This window comes from Gouania willdenowi, chromosome 3, assembly GCF_900634775.1.
Source record: "Gouania willdenowi chromosome 3, fGouWil2.1, whole genome shotgun sequence".
Taxonomy (NCBI): domain Eukaryota; kingdom Metazoa; phylum Chordata; class Actinopteri; order Blenniiformes; family Gobiesocidae; genus Gouania; species Gouania willdenowi.
The window spans coordinates 34,951,449-34,975,775 of NC_041046.1; the positions used below are offsets into that span (position 1 = coordinate 34,951,449).

The following is a 24,327-nucleotide window of genomic DNA, read 5'->3' on the forward strand; positions in this document are numbered from 1 at the left end:
TATTAGAGTTAGAACAATACAATACACATAATCTATTCATTAAACAACAAAGCTGTAAAACTATTGACGATTTAAATTTATTTACATGTTTCATCTGAACTATGTATTTATTGATTCCTGTATTTTGAACCCCTGACATTTTTTTCTTTTCATTATATATTTCTTCATCATTTTGTAAAATGTTTCCATTTATTGTTTGTTACTGAAATTTAAAAAATAATGACATTAAAAACAAAACAAAACTGTAGTAATATCAATAAAAATGGATGTACAGTATTAGTAGTGAAGTCACACACACACACACTCACAGCTATACCTGTCTATGTGTCAAAGTGTCCTTGAGCAAGACACTGAACCCAAAGTTGTTCCCAATGGTTGACTACTGGCAGCTCTGTCCCATTGGTGTGTGAATGAGTTGTTATTCTAAAGCATTTTCAACTAGTTCAATGGTAATGGACCATTTTGTTTTTTTGTGATAATCGTGCTTATACTCATAAATATGACTGTATGCCATTATAATCTTTGAGATTTCAGAAGGTTTGAAAAGGGCTTAGTTGTAAAACACAACTGTGTTTATAGCATTTAAAAACTGCAGCTCTTATGGTGTATGTCTATCTACAGAGCTAAGTAGGTCCCTAAAGTGAAATGGTGACATTATAATTGGTGGATCATGGGTATGGTGTTAAGCAACAACTGACACAAGTGGTTTAACCCATGAGAGAGCCTACTACTGTAAATGTTACAGAGCTAAACAAAACAATAATAATCCATGATGGTTATTTTTTAATGTGTTGTACTTAGGGGTGTGCATTGCCATACGATTCCCAATTTGCATGTCATGATATGAAATGTCTTGATATACAGTATCTTGATATTAAACAATACCATATATCGCAATATCAATAATTATAATTAGCATCTTTACAAGTACAAAATGATATGAAATACAATTTATTTCGTTTTTTTAAACTTGCAAGAAAAAGTCAATGATAACTAACTGTAGATCAAGTACCTACAATAAAAAACAAGAGGTATGTTTATCAAACTTTCAAATTACATTTTTTTAAAAAGTTTAATTTTTGCTTCTATGACGGATTCTGATTCTGTTACATTCTTTAAAAAATATCCACATATATCTATAAAAGTGCTCAGTATGTTTAATGAAAATAAAGTGCCTGACTGGCGTTTACGTGATTATGATGATCAAAAAAATCAATTTGGACATTTTTTTGGATCGATACGATCATCGCACGGTGAAATATTGCGATATATATCTCCAAATCAATTTTTTCTTACACCCTTTAGTTGTAATACATGTCCATCACAGTTTGTCTGTATAAGTTCTGAATCATCAAGGTAATTTTAGTTGAGGTAGGACTAGAAAATAGGTAGGTGTCACTAATTCTGTGGATGGTTTACTGTATATAATTGTATCTCAGGGAGAACATGCAAACTCCATTCAGAATACCTCAGCAGTTCTGTGTGATTGCATCAAAAATAAAACAATCATTGCTCGTTACGTTAAAAAACATCCTTTTAATAGGTCCGTGCCACACACTAGTGAAAAATAAAGCTCCTACAAAAGAATGATACTTTTATTCAACAATATCTTAAATAAAGTAACTTCAAGTACTTTTGACTTGGGTACAAAAAAATCTAGCTGCCTCCATCAGGCCACAACACACAGCAAGGGTTCAACACATTGGTTACGAATGGCCTTAGGTCCTCTGTATTGTGGCAGATTGTGAGGAAATGTGGTGTGGAAGCATCGCTGAATGCTCGTTGTTCCTTTTTCTGTAATGGTGAGGAATGATTTCTCTCAGTCACAGTCCAACTATTTGGAGGCCTTTGTTGGATTGAAATAAGGTTTAAAAAATCGTAAGAATGAAAACTAAAAAAACAAACAAAGGAAGAAAAAAAAACATCCCCTACATGCCCCTGTTGGAAGGGTAGGCACTACCAAGATTAAGGATACCACAGTGTTTGCAGAGGATATGTATATACTGTACAAACCATATTTATGATAATGCTTTCATCACGTTCACTAAAATAGAATGCTACAATCATTCTAAGGCATAAACAATATCTTAATATTCTTAAACAATTTGTACACATTGTTCCAAACAAGACAGAATATTGACATTAATAAACAGTATATACACATGAGTCACCATTGTCGAACTGTTCCTCTGCCGTCACTGTAAATAAATGCAGTCTTACAGTTTTGAACAAATGAATACAGTCCTTTGATGCCCCAAAGCAATGAACAGTGTAAACAGTATTTTTTTTTCTTGGCTTTGTTTGATATTTGGGAGAGAAACACACACACAAAAAAAAAAAACACATTCCTTTTTTTTTTCTTTTTCTTAAATCTTAAATTCAAAGTAGTTTCAGATGATTCCTCCTTTTCATAGAAAATGAAGTGGACCTTGATTCATAAATAATTATTACAAAATTAAATACATTCAATATAATACGATTAAATAACAAAAGACTATGTACAGGTAGTGGAAAGTATTGTAGCGCAGACATATCAGTGACATTTGAGGATTCATTCAGTGCAGTGTTCTGAGACAGGGAATGGTATTGCACTAGGACACCCCGCATCTGTGGGACTCTTTGGGGCTTTTATCCCTGTTATAATAAATCCAGCGCAGCTTCTGTAACATCTTTATTTTCTTTTATTTCTCAAGGTGACATCTCAACAAAGCACACCACGGGTTTCCTTATCGACAAGTTGACTTGCTTTTTTTTTCCTGACCACAAAGCCGTGTTTTCCTTCGGAGGAAAACAAGTAAAAGTAAAAGCCTGGCGCTTCCGTATGAAAAGTCAAATGAGTTCACGGGCGGAGACTGAACAAACTTTATCAGTTTGTTTGTTTCAGAAGCTCAGTCCAGCGCTTCTCGAAGAACTTCCTCATGTTATGGCCCGCTCGGCCAATGTCCGAATTGTCTTCATTGAATTTTTCACAGTTATCAAACACCAAGTTGACGTCGATGATGAAAGTCTCCAGGTTTTGATACCTGCGAGAAAAAACAAAGTCCAGAGTCCATGAGTCACAAACTGCATTCGGTTCTGTGCAGAAACAACTCAAACGCATTTCAACTTGATACTCTGTGAAACAAACAGGAAACTTACTGGCTGCTCACAAGCTTCTCACGTATTGTGGAGAAGTCCATGGGTTTCTTTATGACCTTCTTGTATCCTGGGACTGATTTCATGTTGACAGGTGTAAGAAAAGGCCATGCATCCTGATGCCTCTCCAACTCTGCAAGAAGCACCCTAAAGGACAACAAGTGCAACCAGACAGGACAGAGAGGTTAAAACGTCCTTCTCAGAATTGACACTGATCGTCTTTGCTTCATTTCTCGTAAAAAAAAATTCAAGTAAATACGTTGCAAATTCACCTGTCAAATAATAGGATTCTACTCTGATGTTTCTTGGCCTGAAAAGTGGTCAAAGTAATCCCTCTGTGTGCACGGATGCGGCCAGTCGATGCATGTGTATATATTGACTGAGCTACAGCTGCTGTTTGCTGTGGGGACTGACATATGCATGTGATGCTGTGTATGCAGCTTTATCTTATTGTTTTTATTGTATTGTATTAGACCTCTGTACTGTCCATATGTTTGTTTTATCTTTTATGTTTGTACTCCATGGAGACTAGGGATGGAAACTATCCTAAGTACAAAATATGGTGTATTTATGTACTAGTACAATCATTAAGCTTTGAACAATCGATTACGAGCAAGCAGTGTACATGCGGAAAAATCTGCAAGAATATCCACGGCCTAAAGATCCACCGAGCGAGGATGAAGTGCTCATTGGGAGCAAAAGCAACACAACGCACAGGTTCTCAACCTGGTGAGACGCAGGAGGGGCCAGGCCCGGAGTCACCCCATAGTGCCCGGAACCTCAAAGTGTTAGAAGCTATTCCCTTGAGCATCAAGTCTGACAGGAGGTGGATCAAATGGCCGGCAGCTAGCATGACTTCAGAATGGAAGAAGTTTGATGATGACGTAGACCAAATTCTGGAGGCAACAGTTAAGAGGGAGGCTGACAGGAAACTACAAGGCTTGACAACAATCATTGTCAGTATTGCAGCTGAGCGGTTCGGGGAGCAGGAGAAGAAAAGATCCGGAACAACTTACTCTAAAAATCAAAGAGCTGTGAGGATTCACAACATCAGGAAGGAGATGAAGGTACTGAAGTCCCAATACAAGGAGGCCGTAGACGAGGATTGCGATGGCCTGGCTCAGCTAATGTGCATCCTACGGGAAAAGATCAGGGTGCTCCGCCGGGCTGAGTGGCATCGGAGGCGGCGCTGCGAGAGAGCCCGCAAGCGCGCAGCCTTTATCTCCAACCCCTTTAAGTTCACCAAGGATCTGTTGGGGCAGAAGCGCAGTGGTAAACTTGCATCCTCGCAGGAAGAAAGAGACCAACACCTGAAGCAGATGTACAGCGACCCTGCAAGGGAACAGGAGCTTGGAGAATGTAACATCCTAATAGACCCCCCTGAACCTGAGGTGCAGTATGACACATCTGAGCTGCAGCTAAAGGAAGTCAGGGATGTTGTTCGCAATGCAAGGGCACGCTCGGCTCCAGGACCAAGTGGCACTTCATACAAAGTGTATAAGAACTGTCCCAAACTCCTGCTGCGTCTGAGGAAAGTCCTCTGAATTTTCTGGAGAAGAGGGAGGATCCCAGATCAATGGAGAGTAGCTGAAGGAGTGTGGATCCCAAAGGAGGAAAACTCCACCCAACTTGACCAGTTCCACATCATCTCCCTGCTGAGTGTTGAGGCTAAAATCTTCTTCAGCACTGTTTCCAGACGGCTGAGTACCTACCTGGAACAGAACACCTACATCGATACATCTGTCCAGAAGGGCGGTCTCTCAGGAATGCCAGGCTGTCTGGAACACACTGGTGTGGTGACACAGCTGATCAGGGAGGCAAGAGAGAACAAAGGCAACCTGTCAGTGCTGTGGCTGGACCTAGCTAATGCATTTGGCTCCATTCCACACAAGCTGGTTCAGCTCACTTTGACAAAAAATCATGTCCCGAGCAAGTGCAGAGACCTCATTGCTGATTATTACACCAATTTCAGGATGAGGGTCTCGTCGGGAGCAATAACATCACATTGGCACAAGGTAGAGATTGGTATTATCACAGGGTGCACTATCTCTGTGACACTATTTTCCCTAGCCATGAACATGCTCATCAAGTCTGTTGAGCCAGAGTGCAGAGGACCCCTATCGAAATCCAGACAGCGGGAACCCCCCATCAGGGCATTCATGGATGACCTCACAGTCATGACGGAATCAGTCTCAGGCTGTCGGTGGATTCTGAAGGGACTCAAAAAGGTAATGGACTGGGCCCGGATGCGATTCAAACCAGCCAAGTCAAGGTCCATGGTGCTGAGAAAAGGAAAGTTAGAGGACAAGTTTCGTTTTAACATCACTGGCACAGCCATCCCAACCATCACAGAGAAGCCAGTCAAGAGTTTGGGCAAGGTTTTTGACAGCTCCTTGAGAGACAACTTCTATCCAGTTGACCTGCACTGCATTGGATGGCTGGCTGAAATCCATGGGCAAGTCAGGACTCCCGGGAAAGTTCAAAGCCTGGATATACCAACACGGCATTCTACCCAGGATCCTGTGGCCCCTCCTTGTCTATGCAGTCCCCATCTCAACAGTGGAGAGCTTAGAGAGAAGGGTAAGCAGCCACCTCAGGAGATGGCTTGGATTACTGAAGTGCCTGAGCAGCCTTGCTCTTTATGGGAACACTAATAAACTGCAGCTGCCCTTCAAAACCTTGGAGGAGGAGTTTAAGGTCACAAGAGCAGAGAAGTGGTTCAGTACAGGGACTCACGTGATCCAAAGGTGGCTAAAGCAGGGATCAAAGTGAGAACTGGAAGGAAATGGAGGGCAGAGAACGCAGTTCAAGAGACAGAGGCAAGGCTGCGCCAGAGGAGCCTGGTGGGAGTGGTCACACGAGGCAGAGCTGGGCTAGGCTCCTTTCCAACTCCCCGAACAAACACCAGTGGGAAGGAAGGGCGCCGCCTTGTCCAGGAGGAGATGAGAGCTGCTGTGGAAGAATCAAGAACCATCAAGGCAGTGGGAATGAAGCAACAGGGAGCTTGGACAAGATGGGAGAACGCGGTCGAGAGGAAAGTGACTTGGGCTGAGCTGTGGAAAGCCGAGCCCCACCGCATTAAATTCCTCATCCAGGCAGTGTATGACGTACTCCCAAGTCCATCAAACCTGCACACATGGGGCATAGCAGAGACATCAGCATGCCCACTGTGTTCCAAGTGAGGAACTCTGGAACACATTCTCAGCTGCTGCACCAGGGCACTTGGAGATGGGCGGTATCGCTGGAGGCATGACCAGGTTCTTAAGACCATCGCTGAAGTTATCAGTGAAGGACTTGTGTACGCGAAGGAAACCATCGCCTTTGTCAGAGCTGGGGAGCAGCCAACCCCGGCCAGAAGTACCTCTGCAGGAATCCTAACCTCTGTAAAAGACTGGCAGCTGTTGGTGGATCTTGAGCATCAGCTGAAGTTTCCCGGCCACATCGCAGTCATCACCCTCCGACCAGACATTGTCCTTGTGTCTGAGGCCAGTAAGCAAATAGTGCTGCTGGAGCTGACCATCCTGTGGGAAGATCGCCTGGAAGAAGCCTTTGAGAGGAAGCTCTCCAAATATGCGGGACTGGTCAGTGACTGCCAGCGGGCTGGTTGGAGAGCAAGGTGTTTCCCAGTGGAGGTTGGATGTAGGGGTTTTGCAGCCCGTTCCCTAACCAGAGCACTCAGCTGTTTGGGCATCGAGAGAGAGGGAAGGAGGAGAGCCATTCGCAGTACCACCGACGTGGCAGAGAGGGCCTCAAGATGGCTGTGGCTCAAGAGAGGAGAGCCATGGAGTCATATTAGCTAGTTAGCCATCTGGACACGAGCCGGTGCCTAATCAGCCACGGCTGGGTCACCTGGAGGAGGGCGTATTATGTTGAAAGACCCGAAACGCCCAATGAGACCAGGCACATAACTGATGATGTGTCCAGAGGCATCAGTAGATGTATGTACACAGTTAACATGGATCTAATAAATAAACAAGTGCATTCAATATTTATGTTAAACAACAAGACAATAAAATGCTCCACAAAACCAAAAATAATCTGAATCAGTTTTAATCCAATCATTGGCTATAACTGAGTGAGATTATTGTTAGATTAATTAAATTACAAGTTCAAAAGTAATTTCTGTGAGGGAAACTGAAAAAATACAACACTTGCTTGATATAAATAAACAAAAATATTTGATTAAATATAAATGTGTTCAAATGAAAGACTATGACTAAAAATAATTTAGAATTTTCAAAATAAGACAAACTAAATAAAAAAGGTTGTCAAAACAGAGTAAATACTACATTGAAAAATCCTGTTTATATTAACCATGTTCCCTGCACTCCTTTGATAATGTACATAATGTGCACTATATACTTATACTGGTATTATGGATTATTTTCTACAGCAGTAAAAAAAATTATAAACCAAACATTTACTGTGGTTTCCTAGAAAATTAAATCCAAATCGACCTGTCCTTGACACGTCACCTTTACTTACTAATGACAAGGCATGATGTTGTGCTGTGTCAGCTGAATGTAGGCAAACGACAATGTTTTTTTTTTTTTTTTCATACTTGCTCCTTCTGCCTCAGCTGCAGCTTCCAGCTATCTAAGTACGCAGTAAGAAATATAACCTACAGAGGGCGCCAGTTATGGAAAGATCCAATACATAGATGACAAAAATGAAATAATTGTATAACTATCAATTAAGATTGATAATGTGCAATAAATATTAATTTCATTACATTAAGGTGACTAGAGATGTAAACATTTAGTGAATCAGTGTTTGACTTTGGTAAAAGGATATAGGAATAAAAGTAACTTCTTTTTAATCCCTAATAAGCACATTTACATGAACCATTTTGGGTCTGATATGATTTAAAGCTGTAAAAATGATGGAAGCTAAAAATTTGTGGTCACACTGCAGTTAGTGGACACAGGTTTTTATTATTGAGAATGCATTCCTCCAAAGAAAGACAAGTTTCAGCAAGGTTAATACCTGCACAATCCCAAATCCCTGTTGTTATCTCGAGCCGTCTTGGCTCTCTTCACACTCGTGGGGCCCTCCTGATTGGCTCCAGGTGAGCTCTCTTCGGCTTTCCTCTTCTTGCTGGTGTCTTTTGCTACTTTTTTCGGGGGGGCTGCTGGCACTGGCTGGGGTTGAGCCGCTTGCCTGAGGAAATAAACCATGCAAACTTAAGTGTGAGTCAGGAAAATTTTAAAAGTAACTATGGTACACACATTGATCAATGATCCGTTTTACACATTAATATATTTTTAGTTTTTTTGCTGAGCCCACCAACCAATCCGTTATTCTGTAACTAGATGTGACTAGGTTTAAGTATTGAATTTAAAAAAACAAATCTTGTTGATATATATATATATATATATATATTTGTAAAAAAAAACAAAACAAAAAACTAATAAAAAATCCAAGTTAAACAAATTATTATTCCCGATTACACCAAGAATACTATTGAAGTTAGGAATATTTGGAAGCCAGTTTTGAAAAAACTGAATGGGCCCTAGACTCCTCATCAATTTAGATATATGATTTTATTACTTCATTAGATACATTGTTTTATTTCATTTTTTATTTAATTTAAATATTTTTTTTAGCTTGATGCATGGATAATTCCATTTTTATATGTCCTTGTCTTTATGTGCAGTACATCTCACTGTTCTGAAGAAAACATATTCTGAATAAATAAAAAGTAAAAAAAAAAACATCTGTAAACATCGGTTGAAACTAGAACAGTCATCCAAAAGAAATAACATTTTGCTTAAAATGTATATAAGTGGTGTAAATCTAATGTTGTGAGCCAGTATTTATTGACTTCTGGAGGCAGATGCTGGTGCAGAATGAAATGCTCAGATACCTTAGAGATGCAGGCTGGGCAGTACCAGTCACCTTCCGGGATGCTGGTGATCTTGGGTTTGTGACAGTAAGTGTGACAGCCTTTGTCACAGCCGTCACACAGCAGGAGGAGATCATCGTTGCCCCCTTTCTTGCAAATCTGACAGTACTACAAAATAAGAGCACACATTTAATACAGGAAAAGCCTCTATCTAATGACAGTTAGCTGAGAAGAAAGTGTGTGGGTTTCTCACCACTTTCATGATGGACCTCTCCCAGGCGATGGACTTCTGAAGCTGCTGGATGCACATGGCCAACTGAGCCGCACTGCGTACCTCACCGAGAGCCTTTCTCCAAACCTTCATTCCGCGTGTGACCTCTTCTTCACCCCTGAGAGGAAGACCAAAGCAGATCATGAGAGCCTGGTATTGCTGATAAGTGTGTAATTATGTGGATTAATCTTTTCCTAAACACACAAACAGTGGAGCCAGGTGCCATCAGCAGACCATAAAGAGCACCAGATGTGCAGGCAGAACGACTTGGGTCAGGGTGTGCGGGGGGTGGCAGACAGAAAAACACACCAATCTTTGCCACATTAAAAGGCAAACGCCCATGCAGAAAGAGTGAGTGTATGTTGATCAGTGGTGGCCAAAAGGTTTGCCCACAATCAAAGTTACGTTGCACAACATCATGCAGATGTAAAAAACAACAACTGTAAACAAGGTGACAATACAGAGAAGATCTCCTTCCTTTCCTCCTTAAGAGATAAACTGCACAAGAGCCCAAAACAAACACAAATGCAAAACAAGCCAGCATGTTGTGAACAAAGACCCCCACCGGTGGACTGGTGTGGGAAACAGAAACAAACACAGAAAGAGGAAAAGGACTTAGTGGAAGAGTTGGGAGCTTTGGTTGGAGAAATGACCTACCCTTCCCTGTCAGCACCACTGGATGGGGCGGGTGCAGGGACAGTGACCGTACCCACATTATCCAGCCTGATCTGAATGGTGGTACCTAAGGGGCTCCTCAGGTACCTTCTCTCGATGTTGCGCTCCAGATCGGCCAGACGGGTCACTGCTATGTCCAGCGGGTTGTCCAGGTGACGTATCACCCCGCCCTTCTCCCCCCGCTCCTCGGGATGTTCTCTGGAGTCTTTAGAGTCCTTGTCTGAAGCTGGAGTCGTTTTGGTGAGAGGCTTGTGCTCGTAATACACCAGGTCCTTCCGCTCCGACTGGGGGTCGGGATACGTCCATCCCTGCTGAATAAAATGAACTCCTTATTGTTGTAACCTCTGAGCATGTCACACCACAAGTTTTTTTTCAAAGCAATTTCACAATCCAATGTCTCACCTTGACTTGCAAGCTGGCGGCTGTAACCTTCCTCTCCAGCTCCTCAACCTGTTGCAGCACGGCTATGTCCATTTCCATCGCCTGCTCCTCCACACACCAGCCTCCCACTGACTCCACGCTCACCTGGCTCTCCTCGAGCTCACGCCGCTCAATCATAGCCACTTCATAAGAGACACATCAGAGACTCATCAACCACAAACCCAAAGGCTTCATACAAGCAGTCAGAACATTTACATCCTGTAAAGCAGTGGTTCTCAACCTTTTCAGACCACGACCCCCAAAATAAAGGTGCCAGTGACTGATGACCCCCACCGTACCTAAAGGTGGTTGAACACAGACATGAGACAGGACCATCGATAAGGGGAAATAAAGGGGAGAGCTTTTGGAGGGTAATGTAATTTTAACAGGAACAATTAGTTTACACTGGCAAATAATGGGAATAACAAATCGTGAATGTGGCTAAATTGGCAAAAAATAAGCATGAATTATGGTTAAAAGAGATTAAAAGTGACAATAATGAGTCTACAGATGTGACATTGGGAGGGAAAAGTGCTGGAAAGGGCTTATAATTGCAGAAAAGCCATTGAAATTTGATGCAGAAGTGGCAGAAATGGGAGTAATGTAGCAAAAATGCATTAAAAGGAGCAAAAATATGGCAAGACAAACTGACAAAAATACGTTACAATATGGCAAGTTTTGCATAGTTGCAAAAACTGACTCAAATTCTTCAAAAAATATTCTTAATTTCTCGAAGGCATTTGGTGAACCCAAATGGGGTCCTGAACCCGAGGTTGGGAACTCCTGCTTTCAAGGAAAGTGTAAATAATGACCACTTCTGTGGGCTGTTCCAACCTCGAATGCATCACTTACCGTCCCTGTGTTCGGTGCACGCTTGGTGGATGATTTCTATATCTTCCTGCATCTGCTTGTGCAGGACCTTCTCTCTGATTCCCCGACTGTGGAGGGTGTTGACAAGGGCCCTTAACTGTTCAATGTCAGACACTCGCCACCAGCCTGTCAGCATCTCTGAGACATTTAGGACAAAAGCTCATTAAAGACCAAAGACGCTGAATAAACGATACATGAACAGATAAACAGTGACAAAACTTAGGTTTCATTTTGTAGTTTTGTGCCTCACCTTCAGGAATTGGCTGAGGGCTGAGGTGGTCGAGGCATTTGGGCATCTCGAACGCAGGTGAGGGCATGGCGGAGCTTTTCTCAATGCGAGGTAAAGGTGATTCACTCTTACTGGAAACGCTCGCTGCCGTGTTGGCCTCTAGAGAGTGACCCTGGATTGGGCTGGGACTGCTGCACAGCGGCAGGTTGGGACTGATTACACCACTGTGCCAGCTTCCTAAAGGAACCCCGAGCAATGATCCGCCCGACTTCTCCTGGGGGATGAAAGGAAAAGCCACAGGGTCAGGAAGGTGGAAAATAGCAAAAAAAAGGAGCATTTTATGTAAGCTTGTAGAAAGCAAAGTAACAGCTGTGACCTTGTACGGTTAGACATGTTTGTCTATTCACAAAGATCTTCCTCTACTGTCAAGATAGATTTTTTAAATAACTGTCCCAAAATGCGCACACAACCTGTCGTTAGCATAACAACCAGTGGGTGGCAACATCACTTAATACATATATCGAGCTGCGTCTAAAATCTTTGATAGAAGATGAATTGTTTTATTGAATTAATCGAGGCTTTTTCTAGTTAATATTTAAAATGTATTTGTTAACACTTTACTTTACGTTTTATACATAAGGCTGACATTACGCTGTCATTATCTGTCATTAGCATGAATAAGGTGTCATGAAGGCTGTCATTAAGTGTCGCTCGCTAAATTATGACACCTTTCACTAAATTATGACACTTTGGAGCTATGTTGGCATTTTTTGGGTTAGGTAGAGGGATCTAGTGGCGTTAAAGTAAATAACAACACTTATGTCAGCCTTTATGACACCTTATTCATGCTAATGACAGGTGTCATGTCATAATGATGACAGCGTAATGTCAGTCTTATGTATAAAATTTCAAGTAAAGTGTTAATATTTATTTTATTCAATTGTAAAATAATCTTATATTTAAAATTCAAATGTATGTAACCCATTGAATAATAAAAAATGGGTCAGTTTTTCTCATACCTAAGGTTGATGACTATTGTTTTCTGTTCGAGTAATATCACTTGATCAAGCATTTTTTAAGATTACACATTACAAAGAAAGTAATAAAAGTATTTAATGATTTGTGCTGATATCGGATCGGATTAATGTCGGTATTGGCTAACACACAAGGTGTTGTATCGGAAGTGAGAAAGTTGTATCGGGACACACTAAGAAATAAAAGTATAATCTAAAAAACAGGCAAGTATGTGAGAGTATGCCCATAATTATCCAGAGCAGCCTTACCTGTAGAGCAGACAGTGGGTAGTTGAGAAGACCAGCTGGGTGGAGTGGACTCGCTGAGGCTGAGGCAGCAGAAGGCGTTAGAGGAAGTGCAGGGGACGGAGGAGGGGATCTGGGTCTGCCAGGGGTGGAGGAGGCCTGAGGAGACACACGTGAAGCTCCTGGAGGTGTTGTGGTGAGGGAGGAGATGTCGCAGGGGCTCCGAGGGAGTAAACTAAACCAGTGTCCACTTCTCTCCGTCAGGTCTCGGAGCAGCTGGTCGTTGGTAATACGAGTGGGGGAGGAAAATGCTACAGTGGTTGGAGCGATAGGAGTTCCTCCAGGACTCCCGTTTTGTCTCACGTGGGGACTTCCCATTCCCCCGGACTTTTCTTTGCCATTGTCCGTGTTGTCATTGTCCATGCTAGTGGGTTTCTCCTTCTGCAGGTCCATTTCCTGAGGTTCTTCTTTGACTATCACCTCCTCCATTTTTCTCCTCTTTCTCTGTCGCTCCTCCTCCAGCTCCTCTGGGGCTGCACAAAACAATGTATGGATTTAGAAACGAAATATTCTGATACAAAAGCCAAGCACTTAACATTCAGCCTTCTTTAGTCATCTATACCTATTTATCATGGGACAGGATAAATTAAATCTCAGCTCCATTAGCCACAAGGATAAATCACAGGGCTGACAGACAGTGTGTTGATTACGGTCCTCTGCATAATCAAACTTCACAACCTGATTTTTAAATATTTTTTAGAGTTTGAGGACCATTTCTAACTATTACCCAAGCTTTCCCTAAAGTGTCCTCACGCTTCACAGGCTTTTGGTAAAGAGTCATTCTCACTAATGAGAATTTTCAGGATAATTTATAGCTCCTTTGTGACGTAGTAAGGTATTAAACATGAAAATCCAACGACCCAACACATGCCCTGTTGTAAAAGTTATTTAGTGTAACTTATCACAAGAAACAATGTAAATCAAGTGACATGAACCGAAATGATGCAGGATTGGGATGATATAAAGTTCACGATACAATAGATGATACTGGGCTCACAATAACGATACAGGATTATATTTTTAAAGGGCAAAAAATACCCTCCCCAAAAAAACAGCTTAAAAATGCTTTTATTTGACTAACACTGCATATTTACATATACGCTGGTTTTGACCTTTTCAACTCAAATGAATATAAAATATGCAATAAAAAATATCACAAAGAAGACCAATATTTCCTAATTAAAAAGCTACAAGTGCCAAAGAGACTGACAATACATGCCGGCCTAAAATTAAAACCAAATCATGTCATCATCATGACATTCTTCAAAAAATATTTCCTATCTGTTCATGAACTTTGCAACAAGTTTTATTTGACTGTGACTGGTGTGAATAAATAATGGTTTCTGTAACGCTTTTTGAGTCTCCACAAAAAAAAAGCGCTGTATAAGTGTGTGTGTGTGTGTGTGTGCCCACCTTCTCCACTTTCCATGGCCTCAATGAAAACCCCGCCACAGTGTGGAAGCACCCAGTACCGGCGGCGGTATCGGTCCTTGCCATACATCATGGAGTGCAGGGAGTGAGATATTTCAAACAGCTTCCGTCTGGTCTGATGATGTTGCTGCAAAACAAATGAACTCAAATGATATAAACAGTCCAGCTGTAAATAGAAGACATTCATGTAACTTTAATGTCCTTTTTGTGATCGCTGTGATATATCAGCTAATGCATGCTACAGTAATGAGGTCATTTATTTGGTTAATTAATGCCCTCATTACCAAATAGCCCTGTGTCAGCATGCATGTTTGGGCAATGTACAAAACACATGTTTGTGTTATATGCAAAACAAAACGTATATTAAAACAGACTGCACAAAAATTGTGTGTGTGTAGAATTTTAAAAAAGCACATAGTAATATAACAGTACAGCCAACGCACTGATAGTACAGCATGTTTTTGTGCTTTATCTTTTCATTGCCATCTTCCCAAGAGACTGTTTTAATCTTTTTTGTGTTTAGCACATTCAATCACACGTTATCAGCATCAACCCAGCATGCGTCGAGTTTTTAGACATTTATATTAATGAGTACTGCCTTTGTCACAGTCTTTGTTCGTATTCAGGAGGAGCTCACCTTGGATAAATTCTCAATTTGCTTCTCCAGCTCTTCCAGACTGGTGGCTTGTTCGACTTCGTCCTGATTAAACACAATAAATGCAACGGTTAGGAGATGCTTTCTAAAATGTGGCTTCTTTTTTTTTTTTTTGAGCTGTTGCATCAAATTACCTCGTCACAAGTCTCTATTTTCTTAACCTTTTTAATTTCTTCCTCTTCCTCATCCTCCTCTTCCTCTACCTGGTCATCGGTTTTGTCTTCATTGTCGTCGTCTTCTTCGCTGTCGTTCATCTTTCTCTTGCGTTTGGCTGAGGAGGAAGGAGTGCCGACAGACTGGTTCTCCTCCACACACACGTTGGCCTCCCTCTTGCCAGTGCGTTTGGCGTGGATGGCCCTCAATCTTTCATAAAACACACACACAAACAGTGATGACGCATGAAGGAGTTTAGACACTGAAATGCGAGAAATGACGACTTACTTTTTTAGTTTCCCCTCCATGATGATCTCGTCCTTCCTCATGTTTGCCATCTGATCCAGGCTCTTGTCAATCTCACTAAGGGAGGATAAAAATATGGCGATCATTACAAGGAATAACTCCATTAAGGTCAGTCAATGAAATTTTGGCTATGCAAAGTCACACATTTTTAATATGTTTTTTGTAAATTACTCATCACCAGACAGCGACTTGTGAAACAAAAATTAATTTGCTATTAGATATTTCAAATGTTTAGTAATACAAACGGACCTACAGTAGATGACAATATGCCTTAAATCAGTATTTCTCAACCTCGGGGTCTGATTAAAAAAACATTTTTGAAATTTTTACTTTTAACTTTTTAAAATTAAAACAACACACAATCTGAGAAACTGTATTCTCAAATATCATTCAAATAAAATGCAGTAAAAAAAAAATATTTGAGCTGGCACTCAGATATTTGTCACTCATCCTGTCTGCTCTGTATTTGTAGAGCGTAATAACAAACATGATCAAAAACTAATTCTTGAAAAAGAAATGTCGAGGGTCGCCAGAAATTCTTGATATCAAAATTGGGTTACGATCCAAAAAAGGTTGGGAACCACTGCCTTAAATTGTTGATAAAAGTTAGAATTTCCCCTTAAGACGGAAAGAAAACATCGCAAACACCTGAAAGTTGTTTGCAAGTATGTAAATAAGCAGCTTCCAGCCAACATGTACTGATCAGTGTTCAGACCCTTCAGTTTCTGCTGCTTCTCTCACCTGATAACAGCTCTGCTGCAGGCCAGCTCGTTGGCCAGGAAGCCAAGAATCGAGGTTTTTTGGGTTGGTGTGTGAGCCTGGAAGGCCTTGGTCTTCAAGCTAAGAGCCAGAGGAGCCAGTTCTGTGTTGGCACAGTGCACGCCCATGTACATCTGTAACACCTCAGAGACATTATCCCTGTTGATGCCAACATTAGTCAGATGGTCACCCAGCATGGTTTTTGTCTGAGAAAAGATGAAACAAAGAAAGAAAGAAAATCCTTAAAAACATGCTGAAATGAAAGTAGTTGCACATCTGTGCATGCTGTGCTCGTGTTCATTGTTCTTGGTATAAAAATACAAATAAGATTAGTATCCATATGCCAGAACAAAGCAGGACTCACCTTTTGTCCAGGGGGCAAACCAGGATCACAGACTGCCAGGGAGAGCATTTTGACCAGAAGGTCCTGGACCTGACCCATGCTGTCCCCTACATTGAGCAGACCTTCCTGCAGCATCCCTAACGTGAGCACATCTGCGTTCAGGTCTAGACCCAACACCTTTCCAAAGCCTCGCAAGAATTTCATCAGCATGAGGCAGTTGGACACGGCTTGTCCTGGGAGGATGAGTCCAGACATGCGGGAAAACTCTGGGAGAGCCTGCACACAAGACCATGATCCAAAGTTAGCACTGATAGAATTTTGCTTAATTTTTTATTTTATTTCATGCATTCATAGTATGACACCATCATCAGGCTAAATACTATTACTTGATCATTTTGTGTGCTTGTAATTTTTGTATCTTTGTCAAATATCTTCTGACACAAGTCGTCATTGCAAAAAATAATTGGTTCTCAATGGTTCTTTAGGTAATCAGAAGGACAATAGTTCCTATTTGTTTATAGAGGAGAAATGAGGTGAGTTAGCTTTCTTGGCATTATCTACAGTTCTATAAATTAGAAAGCAGCAATGATTTGGTTTAATTTCTTAAACAGCAGCCTGTGCCAAGCTAGAAAAAAATAATCATTGTTTGTATGGAGATTAATACCACAATGGTGATTTCATAAAGCTACCAGGGGTTTACTAATTTTAATAGAAATTTCCCAGTTTGGATGTTTTTTGTTGTTGTTGTTGTTTTGTTTTTTTTTGGTGCTAATTTTGTTCTCTGTCAAGTTGATTCACAAGAAGGGATCTTTTAATTTTTGAATGATGGGTAATCGTCAGCTTATCGACATAGCCTGGTTAAATGTAAAATAAAATTGTATATTTATAATAATAATAACAATAAATGGGGAATGACGGAGGATTGTGACTGTGTATAATCTGCTTTTGCATATTCAATTGTAAGCAAAAGATTGAATTTCAAAGTCAATATTTGGTTAGTTTCCAAATTGCAGTATTTGGTTATTACCACTTGGAGGTGCACCATATCCCATTTAAACTAGTAATGGTATAGTTAATGTGTGGTCTAACACCTGACTATCTATTAATAACATAATATTAATGAAAAAAATAAAATAAAAAATAATAACCTTGTGGTCAGAGAGACACATATCTTCGATTGGTTTCTTCAGTTCTCTCGCTATCTCCAGCTCCAGCCTCCGCTGCTCCAGTTTGCGCTTTTTGTTCAGACGCTTCTCATCCCTTTTCTCCTGCCGCAAGCGGTCGCGCTCCTAGACAGTTCAAAATTCAATGAGGCATTAGATCGTGTATGTGTGTGTGTTTGTGTGTTTGTGTGGTGCATTTGCCTGAGTGTGCATGTGCAAACAGACAAGAGGGTTTACTTCACTTTGCTGAGCAGTGTTAGAATTCAGCATAATGCTGCTGCGCATTCAAAGAAAAAGTGCTTAAGGGCCAAAATCTTTTGACTTGGTAAGTGTGTGGGGGGAAATGAATGAAGGAGGGGGAAGAAAAAGAAAACCATGGAATAATGACTTATGCTGTTTTTTTTTTTTAACTTCTTCTATGGAGTGGACTGTGTGCACTGGTACAGTTCTGCATTTAAATATGTGCATAGAAAGTACCTCGGCCTTCTTGCGGGCCTCGACGGCCTTCATCAGCATTACGAGTTCCCGCCTCCTCTCCCTCTCCTAGAGACACAAAACAACAAGCACATTAAACAGCACACACGGCCCAATCCAGTCCTCAAGGTTGGCTTTGCTTTACACACAACGATGTAACACTTTGATGCACTAAAATTCAATAGAGGAACCAAACTTCAAACAAACACACAATGATACTTCACAAATATACACTTTCACATGTATGGTGGAAGCATAAGTGAAGAGTACAGTCGTACAATGACAACCAAAAAAGCAACACATAGATGCGATACAAAGTAGATGTGATGGCAGGCTGAAAAAAAAAAAAAAAAAAAGAGAAGCAGCTGAAATCAGTGACGGCGCCTCTAAAAACTACAGCTGACAAAACAAAAGCAACATAAACGCAAACTGCTAGAAGTCGTCTGAAGGCCGCGCTGGCAATAAGATCAGAAAATGAAACATGGAGTCAGAGCAAGTATCTATTCCTCTGATGTGTTATTCCAGTGTTGGCTGGTGGACGACAATGAGAAATGGACGGTAAAGAGCAGCTAAAAATGAAGCAGTTCCACCTCAGCGCTTTTGGCAGCTTAAGCATTCGCACAGTGTGTGACTGCTGATGATGAGACATCTATGTTCTTTGGTGAATCATACACAGCCTACTGGAAAAGGGCACTGAAATCACTGGTGACTGACTATCATATCATTTGATCTCTTTAGGTTTCCTGCTCTGGTGTATCAGCCTGTCATTCCCTCTGTGATCCACCAGAAAGACACAATTACCACTATTAGGGCTTTGCCAAGGACATTTCCTGCACATAGGGACTAAAATGGCCCATTTCTCTGGATTGTTTTGTCACTGTAATAAACAAAACAAGCTGCACTTTAAGCACCAGGCAATTATATTTTAGCATTACGGTTTGATTCGCAAACAAACACAAAAATCCTGGGAATGACCATTACAAAATATACAAGCAGATTTTGGCATTATAAATGACTTGTTCTGATGGGTTTATCTATATAATGTAAACTACAATGAATAAAAGTGCTAAGAAATATCCGGCTCAATTACAGCATCTGCTAAGGAAGTCATTTATTTACTTTAGCCTTTATTTATTTATGTTTGTTTGTTTGTTTGTCCTTCTTTGGCTAAAAAGATCTGGGGACATGTTTTTAATCAGACCTCTCCTTGTAGGAGAATTCCTGGTCTAGTTGAAGACTGGGATGTGGTCCAAAGATAAGATGCTATTTTTAGAGGACACAAAACCATGCACATCATGTCTCCCTGTGAGACATGGTGGTGGAATCATCATGTTGTGAGTGTAACTTTCACCCTGCTAACATGGTAGAACCTACATTGAAGTGTCATATTGTGTATTTATATAGAAACTGATAGTCGAAACAAAAAAAATGAATACATCTTTAAAATTAATACATTTCTTTGGAGTGTATTAGTTAGATTTCATCATGAAAAACTAAGTGAAGAAAAAAATTGAAATATTTACCAGACAAGGCAATAGGCCAACATGTTTAATATTCCTAAAAGCTGTGACTGCAGGGAGCTAGACATATGTTACATTAAATGTGTTTTTTTATTAAACCTAATAGGTTCCTTTTGGGAAAAATTAAATAAGAAATGTTTTGTGCTTCTACTTGAGTCCTCCTTTTTTCCTATTTATGAATTCTGTTCCTTTATGTTTGATAAAAGCCATACAAGCAACCAAAGGGTAAAACATTCAAAGGGGTGTCTACTTTTCTTCGGTATTCACACACACACACATATATATATATATATACTGTCCTTAGCTTTACATTTTCTTTCACTTACACTCGGACAGCTTCTCATTATTAGATTTAATTATTTAATCTACGTTTAGGAGAGCAAGCAAGTTGCCCCAAGTGCCTACCTGGTGTTTGAGAATCTCCGCCTGCTGCCTTCTTAACTTTTTTTCCTAGAGGACGAGAATGAGAAGATGAGAGTAAAATCAATATTCCTCAACGCACCGATATCATGAAAATGGTAGGAGACTGATGTGATTTCAGCACTTTTCAAAGAGCTATCCTAAATTCATTGCCAAGTAGCGCTTAAGCATAAAAGGCTTCACATTAGGGCACATGTAGGTATTTAACAAGATGTGTTTAATACAATATAATTAGAGGTTTCTTTAATCAAAGCCTCATCTCACATGCTAATGAAGATTGCAATGCATTTACACATTTCTAGTGTTTTCATTGAGATAACAAACGTACCTTTATCCGTTTTTCAGCCTCCAATATTTTGGCATTGACAGCTTCTTCCTTTTTTCTCCGTTTGGCCTTTGAATAAAGATTCAGAAGGTCAACAAAGACAGACACACATCAATCAGTCCAGGCTGACGGCTTTTGCAGCACGTTGACTGATTGTTTTGCGGGTTTTCCGCTTGTTGCAAAGATTTCATGCTTCTGAATGCCAGTCAAATTTGTAAAACACAGTGAATGAATAATGTATCTCTTTAACACCTAATTGTGAAAATGTTGAAACCTCCTGTTAAGAATGGCTTGCCAACCGTGTCAACTCAGAATTGATTTAGTCCTGCTAAAACACTTTGAAGCTCTGGCAGAGGAAATGTGCGTGCGTGCATGTGTGTGTGTTGTGTTTCACATGGGTGAGATGTGCATGCATTTAGAATGTGTTTGTGTGTAGAAAACGCCACCTTTTTTTCTCTCGACCCACTTATGTTACTGTTGTCTGATGGAGGAAAAGAATTTAAAAAAAGGACTTTTCTGTCCAATTTAAATACGGTCTGAAGAGGCAGCAGCAGCCATTTTAATACTCAACAGTCGTCAACCAAGACCAATTCAGCATTAGTTCCATGTGAAATTATGCCTAAGAAGACGCAACTCCCTCCAATGCATGCTGCTGTTCAGTAATGAGCTTTAGGAAGATTAAAACACTATAGACTGAGGGGCTGGAGCCATCCAGGAATGTTCTGCTTAATCAGTGGTGTGGTTGGATCAGATTCTCTACCTCCAAAATTTGCTGCGCTCTCAGTTCCTTCTCCAGCCGAATTTGCTGTGAAGGAAGGAAACACAATCTTCAAATATTTGTGGAAAATCCTTTTTCTGAGCACTTTTTTATTTATTTTTTTTATCAGAGGTAGTCAAAGGGACACAAAAACAAGATTTGCTACAACAGGTGATGGAATAGAATAGAAAAGCCTTAAAATGAACAGCTGCTGAAGGGCAGAAAGGATATGGAAGTCCTAAAGGATTTTTTTTTTATAAAGAAAATATAAGGGGAAAGATGATGAGGTGGACTTACCTGCTGCTTGAGAATCTTGACCTGCTCCTTCTGCTTTCTTCGCTCCTCCGCTGCCATGATAGCTACAACAAAAAATAAATAAACAGCATTTCAGGAAGGTGGAAGTATTGTGCTACTATGTGCGTTCATATCTCAGGTATGTGCAGTTTTTATACATAATTCATTTTAAAGAATTCACCGAAAATTAAAGTGGAACATATTGAAAGGGATTAATTAATTCAGAACAAGAGTAGGCCTACACAGAGCAGTATAACACCTTACGACAAGGTTTACTTTAGTCACACAACTTTTTTCAAGAAATTTACTTTGATCAAAACAATCAAAACATGTCAGGAGATCAAAGTCAAATGTAAAGTACATTTACTGAAAAAACCTTTTCTGAGTAAACTAAACTTTAACACATTATTTAAAAAAAAAAGACAAATTGAACTTGCTGGAATTAACACCTTTCTATTTCTGCAAAGGAGGTCATATTTTCAACCGCATACGTTTTGTTTGTTGTCTGTTAGCAGGGTTAGGTCAAAAGTACTTCACGGAATTTGACAAAATTTTACCCAAAGACAGACTATACACAATGACAGATTCCATCAAATTTTGGAAGAAATCTGGATAAATTTACTGATCCTGGATCACTTTCAGAAATAAAAAAAATGCCATTATTGGTGAAAATTCAAAAATTATTATCTCGGTTTATAATTGACCAATCTCTATTGAATTTGACTCAGTTATGTCTAGTTGATTCCTCAATGATCCCACCAAGTTTAATCCGGATCGGACCCAGATTGCAAATTTCATCGCAATTTGTTTCATAAAATGAGAGTTCTGGAAGGACTGTATCATTTCAATGGGGGAATGAATTCTCCAAAAACACTCCAATGGAAACTCCTCCAAACAATGTGACCCCATCTATCCACAAATTTTTAAATCTGACTTGTCAAATATTAAAACTGATCAGTGTTATTTTAGGAATGCAACGTGTAATTTCTGTATTTTCTTATTTATTTCATATTTTTAGATTTATTGTTTCTTTTTTCTACTTGTTTCTGTTTGCAGAGGGCTAAGTAACGTTCGGTTACGTTGTAACCTTGGTTCTCTGAGTGGAGAGACTATCTCTCCACCCAGTTACATATTCCATATGTACGGGGACTGATCCCATTGGGACAGTTGACGTGGATATTTCTTTAAGACACACCACTACGTGGCCCATGCACGGGCTTAAAAGCCCCAGGTGTGCATGCAATCACTGATTCACATTGATTGGAACGGTTTCCAAGCGGCCTCGTGGTGGAGAGATAGTCTCGATACGATAGAGGACGCCTTTCTAAATCATCTCTGGACTTAACGTGAAGCCAACTCTTTTAAGAGCTGTCTTTTGAAGCAGTTTGAGCTAAAAACCTTTACAAAAAAAAATTAAACACCATGATCCTCACAGAGGCTGTTTCTATGGAGTGAGAGAACAACATTTGGTAGAAAAACAACAACAGTAGCAGTCGCTCTGCTATGACCGGGTCTGAACACAGATTGCTGTGGCTAAAGGACATTAGTTTACAGCCTGAACACGTATTTGCTTGATTTTGAAACTGATAGAAACATTTGAAATTGAATTCTTCCTCATGGTAGAAAAATATATCCAAAGCAATTGTTGTCATAAAGACAACAGGTTGGTGTTGTAAAGTGATTTTTTACTGATTTACTGAGATCCAAGCAGCTAAAAGTCAGTGACTATCACAGGCCGGTTTCGTTGCAGGCTCTTACCTTGTTGTTTTCGAGCTTCTTTTCGAGCTTCTTTGGCTGCGCATGCGAGCGCTTGCTTTTCCAGTTTTCTCATAATTTTCATCTGGCCAGCCTGTTGGGCAATTTCTGTGCACGAGAAATGGAAATTAAAATCTTCAGAATCTTAAAGTGCGTACATTACAGTCTTAAACCTTACCTTGTTTGTCTGAAAACATATTAAGGCTTTATTTATTCAGAAAAGTCCAGAAATGTGATCTCCTGATAAGTTACAACTGCCTAATGTCAATCTTCTGAGGTGATTGCTTTGATGTATGCCAACGGGTTCTTTCATGTGAAAAAGAAAAAATGCATGAGTTCTTTGTGGGTGTGGCCAACTTGGACACATGAAAGCCATTAGTAGAACACTTTCCTGAAAAAAGAACTCTAGGGATACATCAAAGCAATCATCTCTGAGGAAGACCAAAAATAAATCTTAACATATTATTAAAAATAAATAAATAAATAAAAGACTAAATTAACTTGCTGGAATTCCTTTAACTTCTAGGTTCCCAAAGTGTGGTATGGGTACCCCCAGGGGTACAAAAATTGTTATGGGGGTACATGAATAAATAAAATGAAAATTGGAAACTAGAATATAAATTGACCAGAAGTCAGGAGGCTCCATGCATTGCCACAAATTACACATTAGCTGATGTAAGACTACCCATGGTTACAGATTATTATTATTTTTTTTATTATATATTATACCTCAACAGAATAGATAAAATTCAGAAACAAATTTCACCGTAGGGCTACATTGTATGTGACATTACATCAGTGGTTCCCAACTTTTTTGGGTTGTGACCAGTGTTGGGCGGTAACGCGTTCCACAGAGTGGAAACACGCGCATTATTTTTGTCTCCAAAAAGACGCATCAGTGAAGATAAGCTAACACTGTGGCAGGATTTTGACAGACTGTGACTGGGACAGGTCAGCCAAACTACTGCACAGTATGTTGTTGTAAATATGCAGCCTGTCGCTGCTGCTGAGTCACTGCTAACAGCAGCTCATTAGCCTGATATGTTTAGCATTGTGTGGCTGAGAAAAATGCTGTGAATTAGTTTTTCCACATTTATTTTCATAGCATTTTCAACAGCAGAATGTGAACCTAGAATGTGCACAGCTTACTTTACATTACTGTGCTAAGGCTGAAAAATTACTGTTTTAATTTTGGAGCAGCTGTTTTG

General features: G+C 40.1%; 1 protein-coding gene across 1 annotated transcript; it reads right to left on the minus strand.

Moving 5' to 3' along the window:
* Positions 1–1,523: 1,523 nt before the first annotated feature.
* LOC114454451 (bromodomain adjacent to zinc finger domain protein 2B-like) lies at positions 1,524–23,432 on the minus strand. The gene is given in 25 exon segments (XM_028434939.1): positions 1,524–3,023; positions 3,139–3,282; positions 8,122–8,168; positions 8,170–8,295; positions 9,002–9,148; positions 9,234–9,369; positions 9,909–10,234; positions 10,329–10,489; positions 11,199–11,354; positions 11,467–11,719; positions 12,729–13,237; positions 14,178–14,322; positions 14,833–14,895; positions 14,985–15,213; positions 15,292–15,366; positions 16,051–16,274; positions 16,433–16,687; positions 17,560–17,700; positions 18,052–18,117; positions 19,974–20,018; positions 20,317–20,382; positions 21,074–21,118; positions 21,368–21,429; positions 23,123–23,227; positions 23,298–23,432. Coding segments are annotated over 25 exon segments (3,702 nt in total). The 5' UTR covers positions 23,317–23,432; the 3' UTR covers positions 1,524–2,866.
* Positions 23,433–24,327: the final 895 nt, after the last annotated feature.